This window comes from Octopus sinensis, linkage group LG21 (genome assembly GCF_006345805.1).
Source record: "Octopus sinensis linkage group LG21, ASM634580v1, whole genome shotgun sequence".
NCBI lineage: Eukaryota > Metazoa > Mollusca > Cephalopoda > Octopoda > Octopodidae > Octopus > Octopus sinensis.
The window spans coordinates 18,937,071-18,958,168 of record NC_043017.1 but is presented as its reverse complement, the minus strand read 5'-3'; the positions used below and the strand labels follow the sequence as shown (position 1 = coordinate 18,958,168).

Here is a 21,098-nt window from a genome sequence, read left to right as displayed (position 1 = left end):
TCGGTGGAATTTGAACTCACAACGTAACAACAGACGAAATACGGCTACGCATTTCGCCTGGCGTGCTAACGATTCTGCCAGCTCGATAACATGTACCGTGCTTTCACTAATTGTTTTAGGTACTTATGAAGTAACGAGCATTGACACCCCGTCGGCTCTTCATCCTCGACCCAGCGACACGTCTACGATGTGAAAGTTGGAGGGTCAGTGAGAGGTGCATGATAATTTGACTGGCTCTCTTTGAAGTCGAATAGAATGTTACAACGTGAAAAAAAAAAAAAAAAAAAGTAATCGAACACCCGACCTTAGACTCATGAACTAAATACTCTAACCGATAGGCCAAATGTTTCAGTAAGACCCTTCTACCTCCCATTTTCGTTACCTTATGCATTATCAATCAGCGGACATCCCATAATTCAACTTCCGTTGTGTCAGTATACAAAGATTCTAAATCATTTTCAAACTGTGAATGACTTTCAGTACAGACTGTCATTTATTCTGTGATAGCGTTCTGTGAACTCAATTCCATTGAAAAGGTATATTTATCTTTAACCGTTTATCTTAACTCATAACGTCTGCCTACAGTTCTTAGGCACAAACATTATTAGCTTCCAATGGTTGGTGAAAACCAACCACTGGAAGCTAATAACGTATAAAGGCCAAGCTACTTTCCTCCAGTTCAAACGTCTTTACTCAACTATTTTTAGATTTGTGTTAATTTATTTTCATTCAACTGTCTTCGTTCATTTATTTTGTTTGTTTTTACTGAATAACACAGTGTAACTAAAGTTAATGGTCGAATGGAGAGTCGCTTCAGGTCCCTCACTGCCATTAAATAAAGTTGAGGACGTAGGCCTTATTCGCTGCCTTCTTGGTGAGAATTTTATGTGTGTACATTTCTCAAACCCTTTCTTTTAAACTGGTAAGTGTTGCTGTTGTCTGATCAGTCCGTCTTATTATCTCCACCCCCCAGAGAGTGCTATCTGTGAAACCAAGTTAAGTAAAACTCCTGCAACACTCTCAGCTTGTTGAGAGTGATGGAAAGAGAAAATCTCGCACCCTAACTGATAATGTTTCCTTCAAACTTTATCGCCAAGATCAGTTCACCTTGAGGATGTACTCAATAGAAAGAAGATTTGAGCGATACCGAATTATATACATTTGGAAAATGATAGAGCAAAAGGTGCCAAACTTTGGTATCAAAACCTACCACTCACTGCGCCTCGGAAGACGCTGCCAGGTACCACCAATCAACAAAAAAGCTGGCCAGGCAGCAAAAACCCTGCGAGAATCAAGTCTGTTGGTTCGAGGAGCACAACTATTCAACTCCATTCCGGTACATGTCAGAAATCTATCAGGACGCAATGTGGAATCATTCAAATTGCAGCTGGATAGATACTTAAGCACCATTAGAGATGAACCCCATCTCCCAGGATATACACAACGAGCACAAACTGACTCAAACTCGCTCCTACACATGTCAAAATTAAACAGAGAATACAACCTGGCAACCACACCAGACTCTGAGGGTGGAGTCTTCGACTTGGCCTGAGCATGGACTCAAACTCAAATCAAATGAAATGAAATGAAATGAAATGAATACATGCAAAGTTGTTCTGTAGGGCTAACTACTGTTACATTGCACTCAAATAGTAAATATAAGTGTTTTGAGTAATTCGGTGTATCTTCTAATTTGCCTCCCATCAAGAGCAACAAGGTAGGGACATTAGAACCGTTTGACTCTGACGTAAATATCGAAAAGCTTTGAAGATGATCCAGAGAACCGGATTAGTCCCCTCCGTGACTGTGTGAAACGACTGAATCCAGCTCAGGATCCTGACCTCACAATTGAATTTTTGGCTGTCTTGGCTCATGAGCTAGAATGCTTTTGCGAGGTTGGCGACTGCGATGTACAGTGATTTTCTCTGCTTTCTACATGTTTTATTTTCTCCTGCAACAGGTAACAGAATAAACATCATCATCAATAAATGAAAATTGTAATCTAAAACCTTCCTAGGATTCAAGGTAGTGGAATTCTGGTTTAAGCACCCAATATAAATTTTTGTTCTGTACACAGGAATCCATACGATTATGCATTTTAAACCCCCCACCCCACCCCCGTAAATCCCATCGTAAATGTTGAGGAACTAGCAGAGAAGCTTGGATTTGGTCATTCAACCATTCATTGACACATACATACCATTGGAATAGTCAGCAAATTGGGTCAATAGGTTCCTCACAAACTCTTCTTTGCTGTCATGTCTCATGAATGAACCTTTTTCAGAATGAATCGTGACTGGTGACGGGAAATGGGTCCTCTATAAAAATGTCAAGCGCTGAAGACTGGTTAGGGAAAGGAGAAACGCCAGCACCCCAGGCTTAAGAAGGCCTTCACCCACATAAGGTGTTATCTGTTTGGTAGAAAATGATTAGGTTTAGTCCATTTTGAACTTTTAAACCCAAACGAAACAGTAACAAAGATTTACTGCAAGCAACTTGAGCAACTTAAGTCAGCACTAGAAGGAAAACAACTGTTTTTGGTTTCAAGACGAAAGGTGTTCTTCCATCAGGATAATTCTTGGCCACATATAGTGAGAATGATATTCCATAGGCTGGAGCAGTTTCAATGGAAAACTATGTCCCATCCACCATATTCGCTGGACATTGCCCCATCTAATTATCATTTATTCCGCAGTCTTCAAAATCATTTGGATGGGGAAAATATGAACTCTGTAGACAAGGTGAGAACAGTATTGGAGGAATATTTTTCGTCATGGACATGTGAATTTTAGAAGAGGGGTCATGCAAGTCTACCAGAAAGATGGAAGAGTATTGTAGAAAAATGAAGGAGAGTATATTTTAGATAAAAAACAGAACTTCATTTTAATTTGAAAAAAAAAAAAAAAAGTATAAAAGAACTGCATTAGTTTGGGGATGATCCAATATATGCAATGTTGCACAAGATCTGAAGGTGTAGCAGTAGTCTGTAAATTTGTAGATGCCATACAAAGTTGTATGATGTAATTTTAATAGCAAATTAAAATGTAAACCCTAATTGTTCAGCTGAATATTTATATCTACAGTTTACCAGTGTATAAAAAGAAAATTTCCACTTGAATCTATACTTTTAAATATCCCCTATAACTTAGTGTTTTTATATTATTTCAGAATACCAGATGCCACTGGCATGGAAGGATTCTTTACTTCAGATGTATCATTTATATTTGTCATCTTTTAAAGTGTAAATGAAGATGTTGTACAGAACAGACATAACCCTTTTTATATGAATCTAGAGGTGGAGTTTCTGTGAACTGAGACTAAGATCACGACATATTGAGAAATAAGTTTGCAGCATTTTCAGATATTAAAAGGAAAAAAAATTAATGGAAATATAGCAGAAATATTTGTTAGGTAAAGATGTATAAAAGCATATGAGAAGAAAAATATCTGTATACTGTTGTGAAAGAAAATATATTATGGAAAATGAATTATGTGAGAATGAGAGTAAATATAAAACAGAGTCTAAAGGAAATGATTTTCCTGTTAGAAGACTAAAAGAGAAAGGAAAAACACACGAATGTGATATCTGTAAAAAGTCATTCTCCCATAAATGTAACCTAACTACTCACAGACGCATTCATACAGGAGAGAAACCATATATATGTAATATTTGTGGTAAATCATTCTATGGAAGTAGTGACTTAACTAGACACAAACGTATTCATACAGGAGAGAAGCCATATCACTGCGATATTTGTGGCAAATCATTCTCTCAGAAGGATCAGTTAACTATACACAAACGTGTTCATACAGGAGAAAAACCATATTGTTGTGATGTCTGTGGTAAATCATTCTCTCAAAGGAGTCCTTTAACTACTCACAAACGTATTCACACAGGAGAAACACCATATCATTGTGATATATGTGGTAAATCATTCTCTGTAACAGGACATTTAACTACTCATCAACATATTCACACAGGAGGGAAGCCATATCACTGTGATATCTGTGGTAAATTATTCTCTAGAAGTAGTCACTTAACTACTCACAAGCGTATACATACAGGTGAGAAGCCATATTGCTGTGATGTTTGTGGTAAATCATTCTCCAAAAGTGGTGATTTAATGCCTCATAAACGTATTCATACAGGGGAAAAACCATACCACTGTGATATTTGTGGTGAATCATTTTCTCGGAAAGGTGTCTTAAGTACACACAAACACATTCATACAGGAGAGAAACCACATCGCTGTGACACTTGTGGCAAATCATTCTCTCGAAGTAGTCACTTAGCTACTCATAAATATATCCATACAGGAGAGAGGCCATATCACTGCGATATCTGTGGTAAATCATTCTCTGAAAGTAGTACCTTGATTAAACACAAACGCATTCACACAGGGGAGAGGCCATATCACTGTAATATTTGTGGCGAATCTTTCTCTCGAAAAGGTATCTTAACAGCACACAAACGCATTCATACAGGAGAAAAACCATATCACTGTGATATCTGTGCTAAATCATTCTCTAGACGTAGTCAGTTACTTACTCACCAAAATTTGCATTCTGGTGAGAAACCATATCCCTGTGATATTTGTAGTAAATCCTTCTCTGAAAGTAGTACTTTAACTAAACACAAGCGCATTCATACAGGAGAGAAGCCATATCACTGTAGTATATGTGGCAAATCGTTCTCTCGTAGTGGTGACTTAACTACTCACATACGCATTCACACAGGAGAGAAACCATATCACTGTGATATCTGTGGTGAATCGTTCTCACAGACTGGAAACTTAACTCGACACAAGTATATTCATACAGGAGGAAAACTAGATAGCTGATATCTGTACTAGATCCTACTCTAAAACATTCACTTGGCTGCACATCTATTCATACAGATGAATATTGATGTCAAAATTTATTCAATGGAAAGAAGAAAAAAACCAACAAACTATATAATCATAATTGTATTGATAGAGTGAAGATATAAGTGTGACAACAACCTCCTGAGATTATAGTGTTTACAACAAATACATCTACGTTGGTGAAATATTAATAAAAGTATTTTTCATGAGAACATAGATTCCAGCTAACTTATTTTCAAAGAAGAGAAAAGATAAATTTGATTTGTCATTGTTGGTAAATAACTGCAAAATGTATTGTCTTTAATCAAGTGCAACATCACTATACAGTTTATGGCACAAATAAAATACATAAGCCATAGAAGAGAATATTTTTCTCATAACATAATGAGATGCATATATAAATAAATGTGATATAGACATTAATTTGTGTATCTTTAATCTTTTACTTGTTTCACTCATTGGATTGTGGCCATGCTGTGGCACCACCTTCCAAGGTTTAGTTGAACAAACTGCCGCAGTAATTTAATTTTAAGCTTGGTATTTGTTATTGTTCTCTTTTGCTGAACTGCTAAGAAGAGCCAATCCCTAATTGTGGAAGGGGTAGACCCAGGAAGACATGGGAGGAAGTGATAAGAAAGGATTTTCAGACTGGGGCCTCACAGAGATAAGGAACTGAGACTTCTGGTGCCTTGCTGTGCTAAGTAAAATCGTGATTGGACTTGCAAACTGGTATGTCCTCTACATCCCTATCTCAATCAAGGGAGTTTAGTCTTGTGAGCTCAGGTGTGCTGGTGCCATATGAAAACACCACTCCTTATTCCCAACAACTCTGTGAAATCATTGGGATTAAGAAGGGCATCCATGCCAAATAGACAAATTGAGCCCAGGCAGCTGACCAGCTACCATCAAATTGTCCATCCAAAGCCAGCATGGACAACAGATTTTAAAAAATTGATGACAGTGATGTGTGTATATATATATATATATATATATAGGTGAGTTAATTTAGAGGTTATAACAACTGTCAAAGGGATACTTGTATCCAATGAATCCACTGGTGTATTACCTATATTTAATCATGAGTATTGGTATTAATGCTCATAATATAGCAGACACCCATAAAATTATCAACTATCATACAAACAATAACTCTGAGCACCTTTTCAAACTCCACCCATCTAACACCTGTGGACATATTTACAAAGTCAGAAAACAGCACAGCTCCCATGACTTAAGGAAACATTTTTTCACTCTGAGAGTTGCTGAAGCATGGAACAAACTGCCAGCATCAGTTGTTAGTTGTCGGAGCACTGCATCCTTCAAAACTTCCATGCTTTCTGAGATTCGCCAACACTACACCTGATTTTCTCCCCTCCATACACACACAAGCATGTATCTGACTCGTACACTGTTCGCTTTCCAGACATTTGTACATTACTGCATATACTCTGACAAGTTGTGGTGCACCTGAGCACTGTATACAATAATTTCATTATTATTATTATTATTATAAATGATAGGTAATGACAAAAATAAACCAGAGTTTATCAATATTCAAGGAAAACAGAAAATAGAGATACAATTGATGAATAACAAATGATTTACATCAATTATCATTTATTAATTCATTATAAAGAGACAATCTCAACTTACAGCTGTTTCTGTTAGTGTGATTCTCAGTTTTAACCACCACAATAATAGTAATTAGTTATACCATATTGAATCATGAAACTTCATCAGGGCAGAAAATTTTTTTAAATGGTAAAATATATGTAAAAAGAAAAAGGAGAAAGTGAGAATGGTGATAATCAATTGGTGCTACATGCTGACCCACTGGAATTTAGAAATAGAATAAGGGATAGTTATAATAAGTGGTGCATATACACAGGGGGAAGATATTGGTTAAATATATAATCATTTCTTTATTAACGTAAGGGGTATCAGCCATCTGAATGTGGCTAGCCACTGGGGGTGGTGGGGCGTTACTGATGCTTTTAGCCCCAGGCGATCAACGTCACCAGAAGGACTTTAGACACTATCTCAGTGTCCTTGTGTTACTTGCAAAGGGAGGTCATCCTCGTTCGAAGACCCGAGTACTACATACGGACTATAGTTTCAAGGTAATTGCCTCTCGTCAATGCATGGTAAGCACCGGACGAGAGGCAATTACTTTGAAACTATAGTCCATACGTAGTACTCGGGTCTTTGAGGGAGGATGACCTCCCTTTGCAAGTAACACAAGGACACTGAGATAGTGTCTAAAGTCCTTCTGGTGACGTTGATCGCCTGGGGCTAAAAGCATCAGTAACCTCCCCCACCCAGTGGCTAGCCACATTCAGATGGCTGATACCCCTTACGTTGTCGAGCGGTTACTGTTTATATCTCGTTCAGAGATTTATTATCATTTCTTTATTGCCCTCAAGGATCTAATCATAGAGGGGGCGAAGAAGGACAGACAAAGAGATTAAGTTGATTACATCGACCCCAGTATATAACTGGTACGCATTTAATTGAATCCGAAAGGATAATTCGACCTCAAAGCTCCTTCCAGAATGGAACTCATGTCATTGAAGATCAAGCTGGTTGGAGATATGATATGAAGTTTCTGTTCCACTTAACCTATGCCTAAAGGCTCTTCCATGGAAAAGGAGACATAGCTTTCATCAAGTTTCAGAAAATTCTGAACATCAGTAATGCCAGATGGAATTCACAAGCAATCTTAGCCCTTCTTGCATTTTTCTTCATGTCACTTGTGAAAGATTACAGATGGTTTGCCAGTTCATCTCATATTAGACGAACTGGCAGTGACCAAGTGTATAGAGGTGTAGAAAAATATATAAAATAATAAAATGACCTTTACCTCTGGCAAGAAATCTAAACCAATGACATTTACTATTTGATATCTTAGCATTTAACATGTACTTTTTACCTTCTCTGGATATGCAAGTCTATTTTTTTTTAGTCCCCCCCCCCCGGATGAATTTACTTTCATTATCATTTCTGCCATTATATACACTTAACACAAAAGCTACATATTACATTAACAGACATACACGTGTATATGTTTACGTTAGTGTGTTTGTCGCGCGTCGTTTCTGCGCATGTTCAAAGTATATTGATTACAGCTGCCATCTTTAACGTAATCGCTTCCATGTTCTCCTACGAAGTATAATCCTGTTACGATTGAAAGATAACTGAATAAAGGAAAAGTAGTCATATGCACGACCACCATCACCGACTTCCTAACATTGCAGCGATTTATTTGAGGTATTTTTTCTTCGTTCAATCTTTTTTTTTTCTCTTATTTTTATCAGTATAACTTTTGGTAAATGCGAAGAATTACAGTGTAATTTCGAAGATATGAGGAATGCATCAAAACATGATTTACTTGAAATACTGAAATGAAATCGAAACATTGTTTACTACGGAGGTGATACTATAATGGTTAACAAGGATTCCATAATTTCTTATCAGTCATTACATCTTAAAATATATGGTTTTCCAGCCCCCAGCCCCCCCACTTGTTAAGCCTGTAAATTTGTGTTCGATTTTCAGACATCTCCGATGCGGAAGAAATGCATTCCCGAAAATAATGTAACGCGAAATTAATTTTAGCCATTGGATTCTTATATAACAAAGAGAAATACATTTCGACTGATCATTTTGAGGAAAACAACAAAAAGCAGACAATACGACCACTTTTATCCATGAAAATAACTATCTCGCAACATTCATTGTACAGTATATATTTTAAAAAATATTTGAAGAGAAATAAGCTAAAGAATCATTAAAAATCGTAACGGGTTACGCTCTTGCTTCAAAGATGTTGACAAATGAGAGTTATTAAGATGAACGACTCTAACGGAACGAAAAACTGAGACTTGTCATGAACTATGTCTTCCATGCCTGTGGCATTTGGAGGGGTGGGCCACTAACAGCGAAGATCTTGTCATCGTTGGTTACTCTCCTTACCGGAGTGTCAGGTGATGTCCGTGAGGGTGCTTGACTGCTCCAACGCTTTAGCCTCGCCATCGCCCGTGGTAATGCTGCGAGCATGCCGGCTTGCTTCAGTAGGTACCGTTGAACCTTCTGTGCGACCAATTGAGGCACTTGATGTTCAATTGATATGGGTCCACACCTTTTTTTTTCTCTCTTTTCCTTTCCTTCTTCCTCTTTTTTCGTTTTCTTTTCTCTCAGTTTTGGATTTATATTTTTAATGTGGTTTTGCATATCATATTCATGCGTGTTATATATTCCATGAAGAAAAAAAATTATTTGAGGGTTGAAGTTATCCAATGTTGATGTTTATAGCTTATATTTTTGTACATTGTAGAATAGGAACTGTAGTAAACAATATTTCGATTTTATTTTGGTATTTTATGTAAACCATTGACGTTTCTTATACGTTCGTCAAATTTTTCATTTTGTTTAAACTGCCATAAAATTCATAGAATTCCTGAGATCAACCCGTTTTTTTTTTTTCGTTAACGGGTGAGGATCTTTATATTGACCAACAACTCGTCTGCTCAATACAAAGTGACCTGGGGCTGAATAACAAATAACCAATAACGATCGATCCTCTGGACAGGACAAATGTGCACCATTATTTAGTTTAGCATATATAAGGTATATGTAACAGTTGTTTGATGACATTTTAATAACCAATTAAAGTTTAAAGTTTAATCGTCGATGTAAATGTTATTCACAGTTCATCAATATAGAGATGAAGTAAATTTTCCGCTGTTGACCTCTACTTTTAAGTATCCCCTATATCTTATACTGTTTCTTTATTTCAGAAATATCAGATGACATTGGCATAAAAGTATTTCTTCAAATGTATCATCAATAATTAACATCTTTTAAAAAGTAAAGGAAGATGCTATACAGAATTAAATTAATCTTGTGTCTCTAAACAAGATTATGGAATTGGTATAAAATATTTCGTATGACCTGAGATCATTATAAACTTCCACTCTTTGACTGTCTGGAATATGTTCAAGATCAGTTGCGTTCTAATTGAAATCGAACAAATCTATAAAGGAGTTTGTAGAATCTTCAGATATCAAGTATCACATTAGTTAGAATTATAGTGGTAGAAATAATTAAGAAAATACAAGAACCAGAAAAGAATAAAATGGAAGATGAAATCTGTGAGAAACCAATTAAAATTAAAACAGAATATGAAACAGTTGAATTCCCTAATGAGATGCTAAAAAAAATAGGAAAAATATATAGCTGTGATGTCTGTGGTAAATCTTTCTCAGAAACAGGAAACTTAACTACTCACAAACGTATTCATACAGGAGAGAAACCATATCACTGTGATACCTGTGGTAAATCATTTTCTGAAAGTGGTAGCTTAACTATACACATACGAACTCATACTGGAGAGAAACCATATCACTGCGATATCTGTGGTAAATCCTTTTCTGAAGCACGAAACTTAACCACTCACAAACGTATACATACAGGTGAGAAGCCATATCACTGTAATATCTGTGGTAAATCATTTTCTGATAGTGGTACCTTCACTACTCACAGACGTACTCATACAGGAGAGAAACCATATCAATGTGATATCTGTGGTAAATCATTCCCCCGAAAGAGTCCCCTTACTACTCACAAAAATACCCATACAGGAGAGAAGCCATACCATTGTAATATTTGTGGTAAAACATTTTCTCATAGAAGTGCCTCATATGTACACAAACGGGTTCACACAGGAGAGAGGCCATACCACTGTGAAATTTGTGGTAAATCATTTTCTTTAAAATCTTCCCTCACAACTCACAGAAATATTCATACAGGAGAGAAGCCATATCCCTGTGATGTTTGTGGTAAATCATTCTCTCAAAAAAGTCACCTAAATACTCACAAAAATATTCACACAGGAGAGAAGCCTTACCACTGTGATATCTGCGGTAAATCCTTCACAAATAAATGTAACCTAACTACTCACAGACGCATACATACAGGAGAGAAGCCATATAACTGTGATGTTTGTCATAAATCATTCTCTCAAAAAGGTGAACTAACTATTCACATAAGGCTCCACACAGGGGGGAAACCATATCACTGTGATATCTGTGGAAAATCATTCTCACAAAAATGTCGCCTAACTAATCACAGAAGTATCCATACAGGGGAGAAACCATATCACTGTGATATTTGTGGTAAATCCTTTACAATTAAGAGTAACCTAATGAGACACAAAGACATTCATAATGGAGTAAAACGATATTGCTGTAATGTCTGTGGTAAATCATTCGTTCAAAGTGGAGATTTAACTAAGCACAAACGTATTCATACAGGAGAGAAACCGTATCACTGTGATATCTGTGGTAAATCTTGCTCCACAAGTAGTGACTTAATTAAACACAAACGTGTTCATACAGGTGAAAAACCATACCACTGTGATATCTGTGGTAAATCCTTCTCGGAAAGTAGTTCCTTAGCTCCCCACAAGCGTGTTCATACAGGTGAGAGGCCATATCACTGTGATATCTGTGGTAAATCATTTTCTGAAAGTGGTAGCTTAACTAAGCACAAACACGTTCATACAGGAGAGAAGCCATATCACTGCAATATTTGTGGTAAATCATTTTCTCAAAATAAAGACTTAACAAAACACACATGCATTCCTACAAGGGAAAAATCATTCTCTGGAAGCTGTGATATAACTAGACCCAAGCATTCTAATCCATATGAGAAACCATATCAGTGTTATGTCTGTGGTAAATCATTTTCACATAGAATCACCCTAACTATACACAAACGCATTCATACAGGAGAAAGACCGTATCAGTGTGATACTTGTGGGAGAACATTCTCACGCAGAGGTAATCTCACCAATCACATACGTATACATACACAAGAGAAACCATATCACTGTATCATCTGTGGTAAATCATTCTCAGAAAAAAATATCTTAAATCTGCACAAACTCATCCATGCAGGGCAGAAACCATATGACTGTGATATCTGCAGCAAGTCATTCTCTCGGTGTTATGACTTAACTATACACAAACGCATTCATACAGGAGTTAAGCCACATCACTGTGATGTTTGTGGTAAATCATTCACGCAGAAAAGTGTTTTAGCTATGCACAAACGTATTCATACAATAGAAAAGCCATACCATTGTGATGTCTGCAGTATATCATTTTCTCAAAAAAATGTCTTGACACTGCATAAACGTACCCATACAGGAGAGAAGCCATATGCCTGCAATATCTGTGGTAAATCATTCTCCCGGTCTTATGTCTTAACTACTCATAAGCGTGTCCATACAGGAGAGAAGCCATATCACTGTGAGATATGTGGTAAGTCTTTCTCTCATGGAAATGCATTAACTGTACACAAACGCACTCATACAGGAGACAAACCATTCCAATGTAATATTTGTGGGTATTCCTTCTTTCAAAGTAGTGTCTTAACTATTCACAAACGCACTCATACTGGTGAGAAGCCATATGAGTGTGATATCTGTGAGAAGTCATTCTCTCAAAGAAGTACTTTCAACAATCATAAATATGTTCATAGAGCAGAGAAGCTGTTCCTCTGTGATATCTGTGGGAAATCATTCTCTAGAAATATTCAGTTAACTAAACATAGACGTCTTCATACAGAAAAGTAACCATATCAGTGTGATATTTTAGGAAACTCATTCTGTGGAAATGAATGGCTTAACATGACTCAAACATAGTTATACAGAAGAGAAGCCATATCAGCATAACATTTCTGGTAAATCAGTTTCTGTAAGTAGTGACTAAACAAGGCACAAATATATTAAAATAGAAGAGAAATGACATTATGAAATCTGGGCAGATGGGAAGAAACCTTAAACAATTGTGATACAAGATATCTTATAAAAGCACAACTGTATTTACACTTTTAAGAAAATCATTGTATTGAAATACTTGTATGTATTCCATTTAACTTATTTTCACAACAGAAAAATAATATATTTGAATTATTTGACATTGTGGCTAAGAAAATGAGACATGTATTGTCAAATCACAGTTAACACTGTGATTTTGTGCATTTGTTATGTTAGAAATAAATACACTAACTGTAAAAGATAATATTTCATCATAGTATAATAGGATATAAGTATATCTGATATATATTCACAATCTCATAAACATTAATTCCTGTAATGTAGTGTATATTCTAGGTTAAATTTTGTCCATATACTATCATAGGAAGGATTCTGCTGGAAGATTTATATATAACCATTTCTTTTATTTGTAGTAAGATTCATTTGTTATATGATGATTAAACAATGTTTATTTGAATATGTCTCTAAATCTCAACTTGGTATAAATGCAATAAGTGCTCTATAATTTGTGAATCGTCATTATCAATGTCCATTCTACTATTGCTTGCATGGGTCGGACATGTCAGTCAGAAGATATCACCACAGTTTCTGAATCATTTGGCATCTGAACTTTGATGCTAAGAATCTTGTTCTGTCCTCATTACATTTTGTGAATTTTCTAACCTGAGGTTTAAATAAAGCTTTATTCACTCTTAAATTGTAGTCTTATTTCCTGTATACAACATGCTAATCCACAAGTTTTTGTTATATATTCATAAATTATAGAATTCACTAATTTGGATATAAGTAGTGCATTTTCCCAAACTGATCTTCACTGTATATTTTGCGATGTGGTTGCAGGAAAATATTGGCAGATGGTGAGGAGTTCCTGCAAAGTGAAGGACTTAATGTAGTGGTTAGACCAGGGCTTTATGTATGAATGCTGTCGGTCATCTCAGTAGGAAAGGGGATATCAATATTTTCAGCATCACTACTCAGCTTTTACTTGAAAAATTTCTCCACTAGTCACCAATATATAAAATATCCAAAACAATTGCAGGGAAATTAACTCTTACAGAACAATGAAACTGAACAGCCTTCATGTGAAAAAATTAGCCAAGTTAAAATGGTAACATGATAGGTTTAACACACCTAGTCTTTTTAGATATCATCAATGTAATACCTATGGCTTCTGAAATGCAGCTAATGCACAGTTACATTAAATTTAATATTAGCCATCTTTAACTGCAAGCCACATTTTGTTTATTTTCAGAATTTGGCAGGTTTTGTTTTACAGTGGATAAAAAAACAAATTTTTCAGTATAAATACTGTTATTGTTGTTTAGTAATGACTAAAATTACAGATTGGAGAATCTGGAGAGGGATTTAGTTGTATGAAGTGATCAGGAAATTGTTTTTCTTAGATAGAAACTGAATAATATTCATTTTTGTTATTTACCTGTCAATTCTAAGTCAGCTATGATCTAGCAGACCTACAATCAACAACTGTAACCATTCCATCTTATTTTCAGGCATAACCTATCAAGTGTGTTTTTCTGAACAAAAGCATAGTTACAGGCAAAAATATAACATTCCACTTTCCGTTGCCAGCCTCGCCTGGCCCTGTGCCGGTGACACGTAAAAGCACCATCCGTTTGTGGCCGTTTGCCAGCTCTGTCTGGCACCTGTGCGGGTGGCACGTAAAAAGCACCCACTACACTCACGGAGTGGTTGGCGTTAGGAAGGGCATCCAGCCGTAGAAACACTGCCAGATCTGACTGGGCCTGATGAAGCCTTCCAGCTTCACAGACCCCAGTTGAACCGTCCAACCCATGCTAGCATGGAGAACGGACGCTAAATGATGATGATGATGATACCATAAATAAATAATCAATATAATTTGCTTACTATAACCAATGGTGCATAACTTGTACACAGTGAAAATATAATTTGTATAATGACTATTAGAGCTATGTGAAAAATATCAGTTTTTTTCAAGTCTTAAACACAAGAAAACAAAATACTAGATCATGACGATGATGATGATAAGATCACTTATGGAAGTTTCCTGAAACTTTACTGTTCGGAATTGTCTTTTGGCTCTCATTTAGGCTATGTAAGGGACAAAGGAACATATATTCAAGGATCACCTCCCATAATACTGATGAAGATAACTGAGGAAAATTCCTGTGATGGAAATGTCCATCACACTCTCTCCTTGTAGTCACTACTAAAATTTCAGTTATTTTCCTGACAATGTGAAATGTGAAGAATTTTGTTGTTTTATTTACCTGAGACAAATTTCCTGTCTTAGAAATAAATTATTTAAACTCAGGTACATATAAATGGAGATTGGATCCACTTCAGATTGAAGCTGAGGATGTTTCTTTTTTTATTCTCTTGTTTGGTCACCCCTGACAATGACCATTCTGCACCAGCTCTCCATAGAACCTTAAGGATCTTCATTTAAATGCAGGTAGATTTGGCTGTGTTTAGGACAGTAAGACTGGCAACACTGTCCTGCTATTGTGTTTATATGGTGAATGATTGGGAGATTGTTTGGCCTCTCTAAAAAACATTATCTATGTTCGACAGCCATTGACAACAGCATTGTAGACTTTCAGTTTGGTGGAGATTAACTTTGGGCTGCAGTGCTTTGTTTGATGTGGAGTTTTTGAAATGCTTGGCTCACTTTCTGTATACTCAACAAAGTTTCTATGTTAAAGTACTTCATTATTATTCAACATGTCTTGTACATTATAATAGAACCCATCCTCCACGTTTAAAAATAATTTTTTTCAGAAGGAAGTAAAGAGAGAAAATTGACTCTAGTATGGGATTAGTACAGTAGTAATCAATGGGAAAAACATAGAATGCAAAATTGACCTCAGAGGGATTTATTTTTAGAGAGTTAGAAGAATCACATATCATATCTGACAGTCTAAGGATTATCAGTTTGTCATCATTTAATGTCCATTTTCCATGCTGGCATGGGTTGGACGGTTTGACAGGAGCTGGTCTGCCAGAGAGCTACCCGAGTTCCAATTTCTGTTGGCATGGTTTCTACAGCTGGCTACTCTTCCTATTGCCAGCCACTCTACAGAGTATACTGGGTGCTTTTCACATGATACCAGCATCTATGTGCCCGCAAGATCAGGACCTCTCAGCTGAGAGAGAGTTGAGGGCATGGTGGTAAAGGACATACCTGTGGGTATCTCACTATCGAGGCATCATCCAGTCAGGCTGATTGCTTGGGCCAGCCTGACTACCCCTCTCCATCCCTCCTGATCTTCTGCTAGTTTTTTAGGTCTTCTGCACGCTGATGTATATATGTCTTCCATGGTCTTCTAGCCACTGTGGTACCATGGTTTGGTGTCCATAGCAACACATTACTCACAAATTCTTTCCTTCTCCAGCAAACTTCAATCTCTGCTCTTGGATGATTGATAAGAAATTTTGTACATTTCCATATAACCGTTGAGCACTGTACGTAACATTCTGGTATAGGCACCATCTAGCATGCACCTAATTTTATGTAGCTTAACATGTCTTGTGAAACACAGCAAATCACCAGAAGTTTTGTCATTTCCTTAGTGAAGCCCTACGTTTGAAGATTCTTTCTCATCACTTTGTTCTACATCTACTGGTTCCCTTAGCAATTAGGTATTGGCACTTCATGCAACTGTCTCCTCTTGCACACTACAAAATTGCCTCTTACACCTAATTTTTCTGTTAATTCATTTATACTCTGTCATACATGTACACTGACATTACTCATCCAGTGAAAACCATGTTTCACTACTCTGTAGCATAGCTGTACATGCACGGGGATAATACAATCTGCCTTTTGCTCTGGTAACAAAGGTAATAGCTCTATGAACACCCAGACTATTCTTATGCTACCAACTCCGCTTTCAGAACTTCCTCCTCCACAGGTAACTTGATTGCCTCCAGGTAACAGAAGCTGTCTGCTACTTCTAAAGATCCCCACTGGACCTTCAAGGAAGTCTATTCTCAGTACATTCTTAGTGTTTGTTGTACTTGCATGTCTGCGACACACAAAATCTACTTTTTCTGTCAACTTTCCCATGGTACTGTTGCACCTCTTATGTGTCCAAAACTTGCACTGGCCTCGCAATTGATACTAGTAACCTGATGCACAGAGAAATGGAAATGGTTGTTATCACATTTTTAATATCATACATCTTTGGATATTGAAAATGTAAGAAGAAAAGGAAAGAAAGAAAACAAGAAAAAGGTGAAAAGCAGATTTGGTTACCTCTGGTCAGCCATTGATTGTCCAGAAACTGGATGATGGGTTTGGGATTTTAAGACCGGAGAGAATGGGCTTATGTTTGTATGTGTAGTTCTTTGTGTATCATGTATATATCTGTTATGTGTACACGTGTGTGTGTGCATGTGGATGCAGCAATGTGCATCAATCTGGTGTGGAAAGAATGGAAGGAACAAGGTATCATAAGGAGATGCCATTGGATGTGGGAAAACTGCAGGGGTTGTGGTCAACTTGGCAGTCTTGGGTGAAGGCAGTTTAGAGTAGTGAAATTATCCTTGAGGAATGAAGAGGTTACTTATACCAAGAAGTGGCACAGACATTTCCTGAGCATAACATCACACACATACCAAGAAAATTGGAGTCAACATTAGAGAAGGCAGTGAAACTAGTTTATTTTAGAAAAGTTTCATCTTTTAAAGTCTTGTGAGATGATGGGCAGTGTCCATGCTCTTATATTCTCAAATGCTTTGGCTGTAATGGGGAACAGTACTTACCCACATATCTGAGTTGTGTAGACATAATTTAACATACTTTTCATTCCAGCATGCTTTGGTCCCACAGGAACCAGCAACCCAAGCTCTAATGTCTGCTTTGGCATGAGATATACAGCTGGTTCCTAATCCCAACCACTGCACAGAACTTTTTATGTGGCACTGGCACTAGGGAGGTCACCAAGTAACTTGCAAGACAAGATCCTTCAACTGAGTGGGATATAATATTGAAGGATGTAAAAAGAATGACAGAGGGACAAGAACAGGTGTTGTCTTACTGACAGGTGAATACATAGCTTCCCCAGTTGGAAAGGGAGAGAGAGATGGTGAGGGCATACTCTCAAGTTACAAGATGACAATATAAGATAAGGATAGAGGAAATAAATTTGTTTTTTCGTAGAAAGTGGTTCTATGGGAGTGAGTAGTTCAACAACCTTTTCAAGGCTAGCTATGGTGGTATATCATCATCATCATCATTTAGCGTCCGTTTTCCATGCTAGCATGGGTTGGACGGTTCTACTGGGGTCTGTGAAGCCAGAAGGCTTCATCAGGCCCAGTCAAATCTGGCAGTGTTTCTACGGCTGGATGCCCTTCCTAACGCCAACCACTCCGTGAGTGTAGTGGGTGCTTTTTACGTGCCACCCGCACTGGTGCCAGACAGAGCTGGCAAACGGCCACGAACGGATGGTGCTTTTTATGTGCCACCGGCACGAGGGCCAGGCGAGGCTGGCAACGGACACGAAACGGGGCGGTGCTGGCAACGGTCGCGAAACGGAAAGTTCTCTTACATGCCACCGGCACTGGTAACACATCTGCAATTTCCATTGATCGATTTCGATTCTGATCCTCACTTGCCTCAATGGGTCTTCACAAGCAGAGTTTCGACATGCCACCGGCACTGGTAGCACATCCGCAATTTCCATTGATCGATTTCGATTCTGATCCTCACTTGCCTCAACACGTCTTCACAAGTAGAGTTTTGTGTCCCAAGAAGGGAAGGTATGCATACGTAGGCTGGCTCCATCCCATGTAGAAGGCCACGGGTTGTGGACTCACTTGTCCTGCCGGGTCTTCTCGCGCACAGCACACTTCCAGAGGTCTCGGTCTCTAGTCATTTCCTCAGTGAGACCTAAAGTTCGAAGGTCGTGCTTCACCACCTTGTCCCAGGTTTTCCTGGGTCTGCCTCTTCCACAGGTTCCCTCAACCGCTAGGGTGTGGCACTTTTTCACACAACTATCTTCATCCATTCTCGCCACATGACCATACCAGCGCAAACGTCTCTCTTGCACACCACAACTGATGCTTCTTAGGTCCAGCTTTTCTCTCAAGGTACTTACACTCTGCCGAGTGTGAGTACCGGCATTACACATCCATCGGAGCATATATGTCTGATATTTTCATGTATTGGAATGGCCTACAAAAGAGAGATATTTTTACAGCTGAAGATAAAACTAAAAGCTATAATTATTAAATTAGAAATTGCAAGGTCAGAACATCTGCAGAGCAATGTTTTTGAATCTTTTCGGACACTAAAGAACTGTTTTGTAACATCAAATGATCCCTCTGAAGAAATATGCAACCTTTACATTCAAAACTTGGCAGGATTTAAAAAAAAAATGTGATTATTTTCCTCAACCAGATACCTAACAATTTCATAAGAAATTCATTTCATGTAATGTAAAAACTGTAAAATATTTAATATTAAAATGAAGAACATAACCTTGTTGAACTTTGGTGCAACATATCACATGTCAGACACCATGTGTCTATGTCCCCATTGATCTGGTTGGACCATGGCTTGTGAGTCGCGGGTCTTATCTTTTAATCTGTGTTGATTGCTTCTCCCGTTGGCCAGAAGCTATTCCAATAGCAGATATTTTTGCTGAGTCTGTTGCTCGAGCTTTTGTTTCAAACTGGATTTCCCATTTCGGAGTTCCGTCCAGATTAACTACCGATCGTGGACGTCAGTTTGAAGCTTCTTTATTTCGTGAATTGTCACGTATTCTAGGTGTGCATCACATTCACACAACCAGTTACCATCCAGCTTCTAATGGATTAGTTGAACGGTTCCATAGACAGCTCAAGGCCACTCTACGTGCCTTTGCAGATCCACAGTCTTGGACTGAATTTCTGCCAATTGTGCTTCTTGGTTGTCGTACTGCTGTCAAGGCAGACCTGGGTTTTTCTTCTGCAGAGCTACTGTATGGTACCACACTGGCATTACCTGGTACGATGTTGGTGCCAGACACTTCACAGCTCCATGATCCGGCGTCTCATGTCACCAAACTTTGTACTTGTTTTTCAAATCTTCCACCCATGGTTTCCCGGGAACAATCTCCACCCTCTCATGTCCCACCAGATATGGACTCTTGGTCGCATGTTTTTATTCGAGACGACTCTGTCAAGGGACCTCTTGTTTATCCTTATAAAGGACCTTTCCGTGTGCTTTCTAGCACACCCAAAGTTTTCACCATCGTGATGAATGGTCATACGGAGACCAACTAAAAAAAAAGCATATTTTGAGATGTCTACATCTTTTGAAGACACCGCTGCCACACCCACCTATGCACCTTTGACAATACATTCACCTACACAGGTACCTTTGCCTCTACCAACGCCTACGCCACCTTCATCGTTGAAAAGTGCCTCGAGCAAACCTTGTTACCAGATCAGGCAGAACTGTTCACTGGCCCAAGAAACTTTCAAAAACAATTTATATTTGACATTCTCTTTTCTCTCCTGGTCCATTTCATGTTTTACTCTTGGACATTTTGTTAAGAAAAAAAAAAAAACAACTTTGTGCATGCTATTTTTTTTTTTTGCATTCACAGTTATTTGCTTGTCATATTGTGTGCCATATCTTCTGTGTGATTGGCTACCATCTTGTTTTCTGGAGCCACTACAATCTTCTGTTTTGTACTTCCGCACTCGAGGGGGAGCCTTGTAGTGACGCCATCTTGGAAATCTCCAGCACGCATGCGCAGAGTTGGATTCTTCCGGGAGGTCCTTGTGCCTAGAGTAGAAAAGTGTAACTGTTCATCTTATCAAGGCCTGTAACTAGCAATAACTATACAAAACTAAAACGACGACAACAATAATTATGACAAGTCCACCATCACACTAACATTAGATACATTTACGCAGTAAAGAACGATAACATTCAGCCCTCTTTCCAGGAACGTGCATCGTCGATGTTTATAGCCCTAAGTTAATCCTGACTGAGTAGACCTGTGGACGTCAATTTCTTAGGGATGTCGCGAATTTTATGACTGATCAAATAAGGAACATTGTGTTAATAAAAGTAGAAACGGTGTTTGAAGGGGAAAATATCAATAAAAATACCTCGTATCAACTACAGCTATTATTAGGAAGTCAGTGACTGTGATGGCATTGCTGAAGAGAATAATGTATAAATAGACTATAACTTTCAAACTTAAGAATTATCCTTTAGAAATAAAGCGAACCAATTAAAATTGAAAGTAAGACTACGGCGACCATCAGGTTGAAAGGCTGAATTTAGCTTCCAGTTGAACATACGCATTTTAGTTTGCCAGATGGGTGGGGTTAAACATACTTAAGGACACATTCCTTTTCAAACATATTCTGAAGCTATACAATAATGCAAAAAG

The 21,098-nt window shown here is 37.8% G+C and overlaps 1 protein-coding gene across 1 annotated transcript; it reads left to right on the top strand.

Annotated features, from left to right (window-relative positions):
- Positions 1-5: 5 nt before the first annotated feature.
- On the top strand, positions 6-13,402 carry LOC115222798 (zinc finger protein 208-like). The gene is made up of 6 exons (XM_036511771.1): positions 6-536; positions 3,169-3,746; positions 3,831-3,864; positions 3,949-4,116; positions 4,201-4,721; positions 10,153-13,402. The coding sequence occupies exons 2-6, from the start codon at positions 3,432-3,434 to the stop codon at positions 12,499-12,501; spliced, it is 3,387 nt and encodes a 1,128-aa protein (XP_036367664.1). The 5' UTR covers positions 6-536; positions 3,169-3,431; the 3' UTR covers positions 12,502-13,402.
- The last annotated feature ends 7,696 nt before the right edge of the window (positions 13,403-21,098 follow it).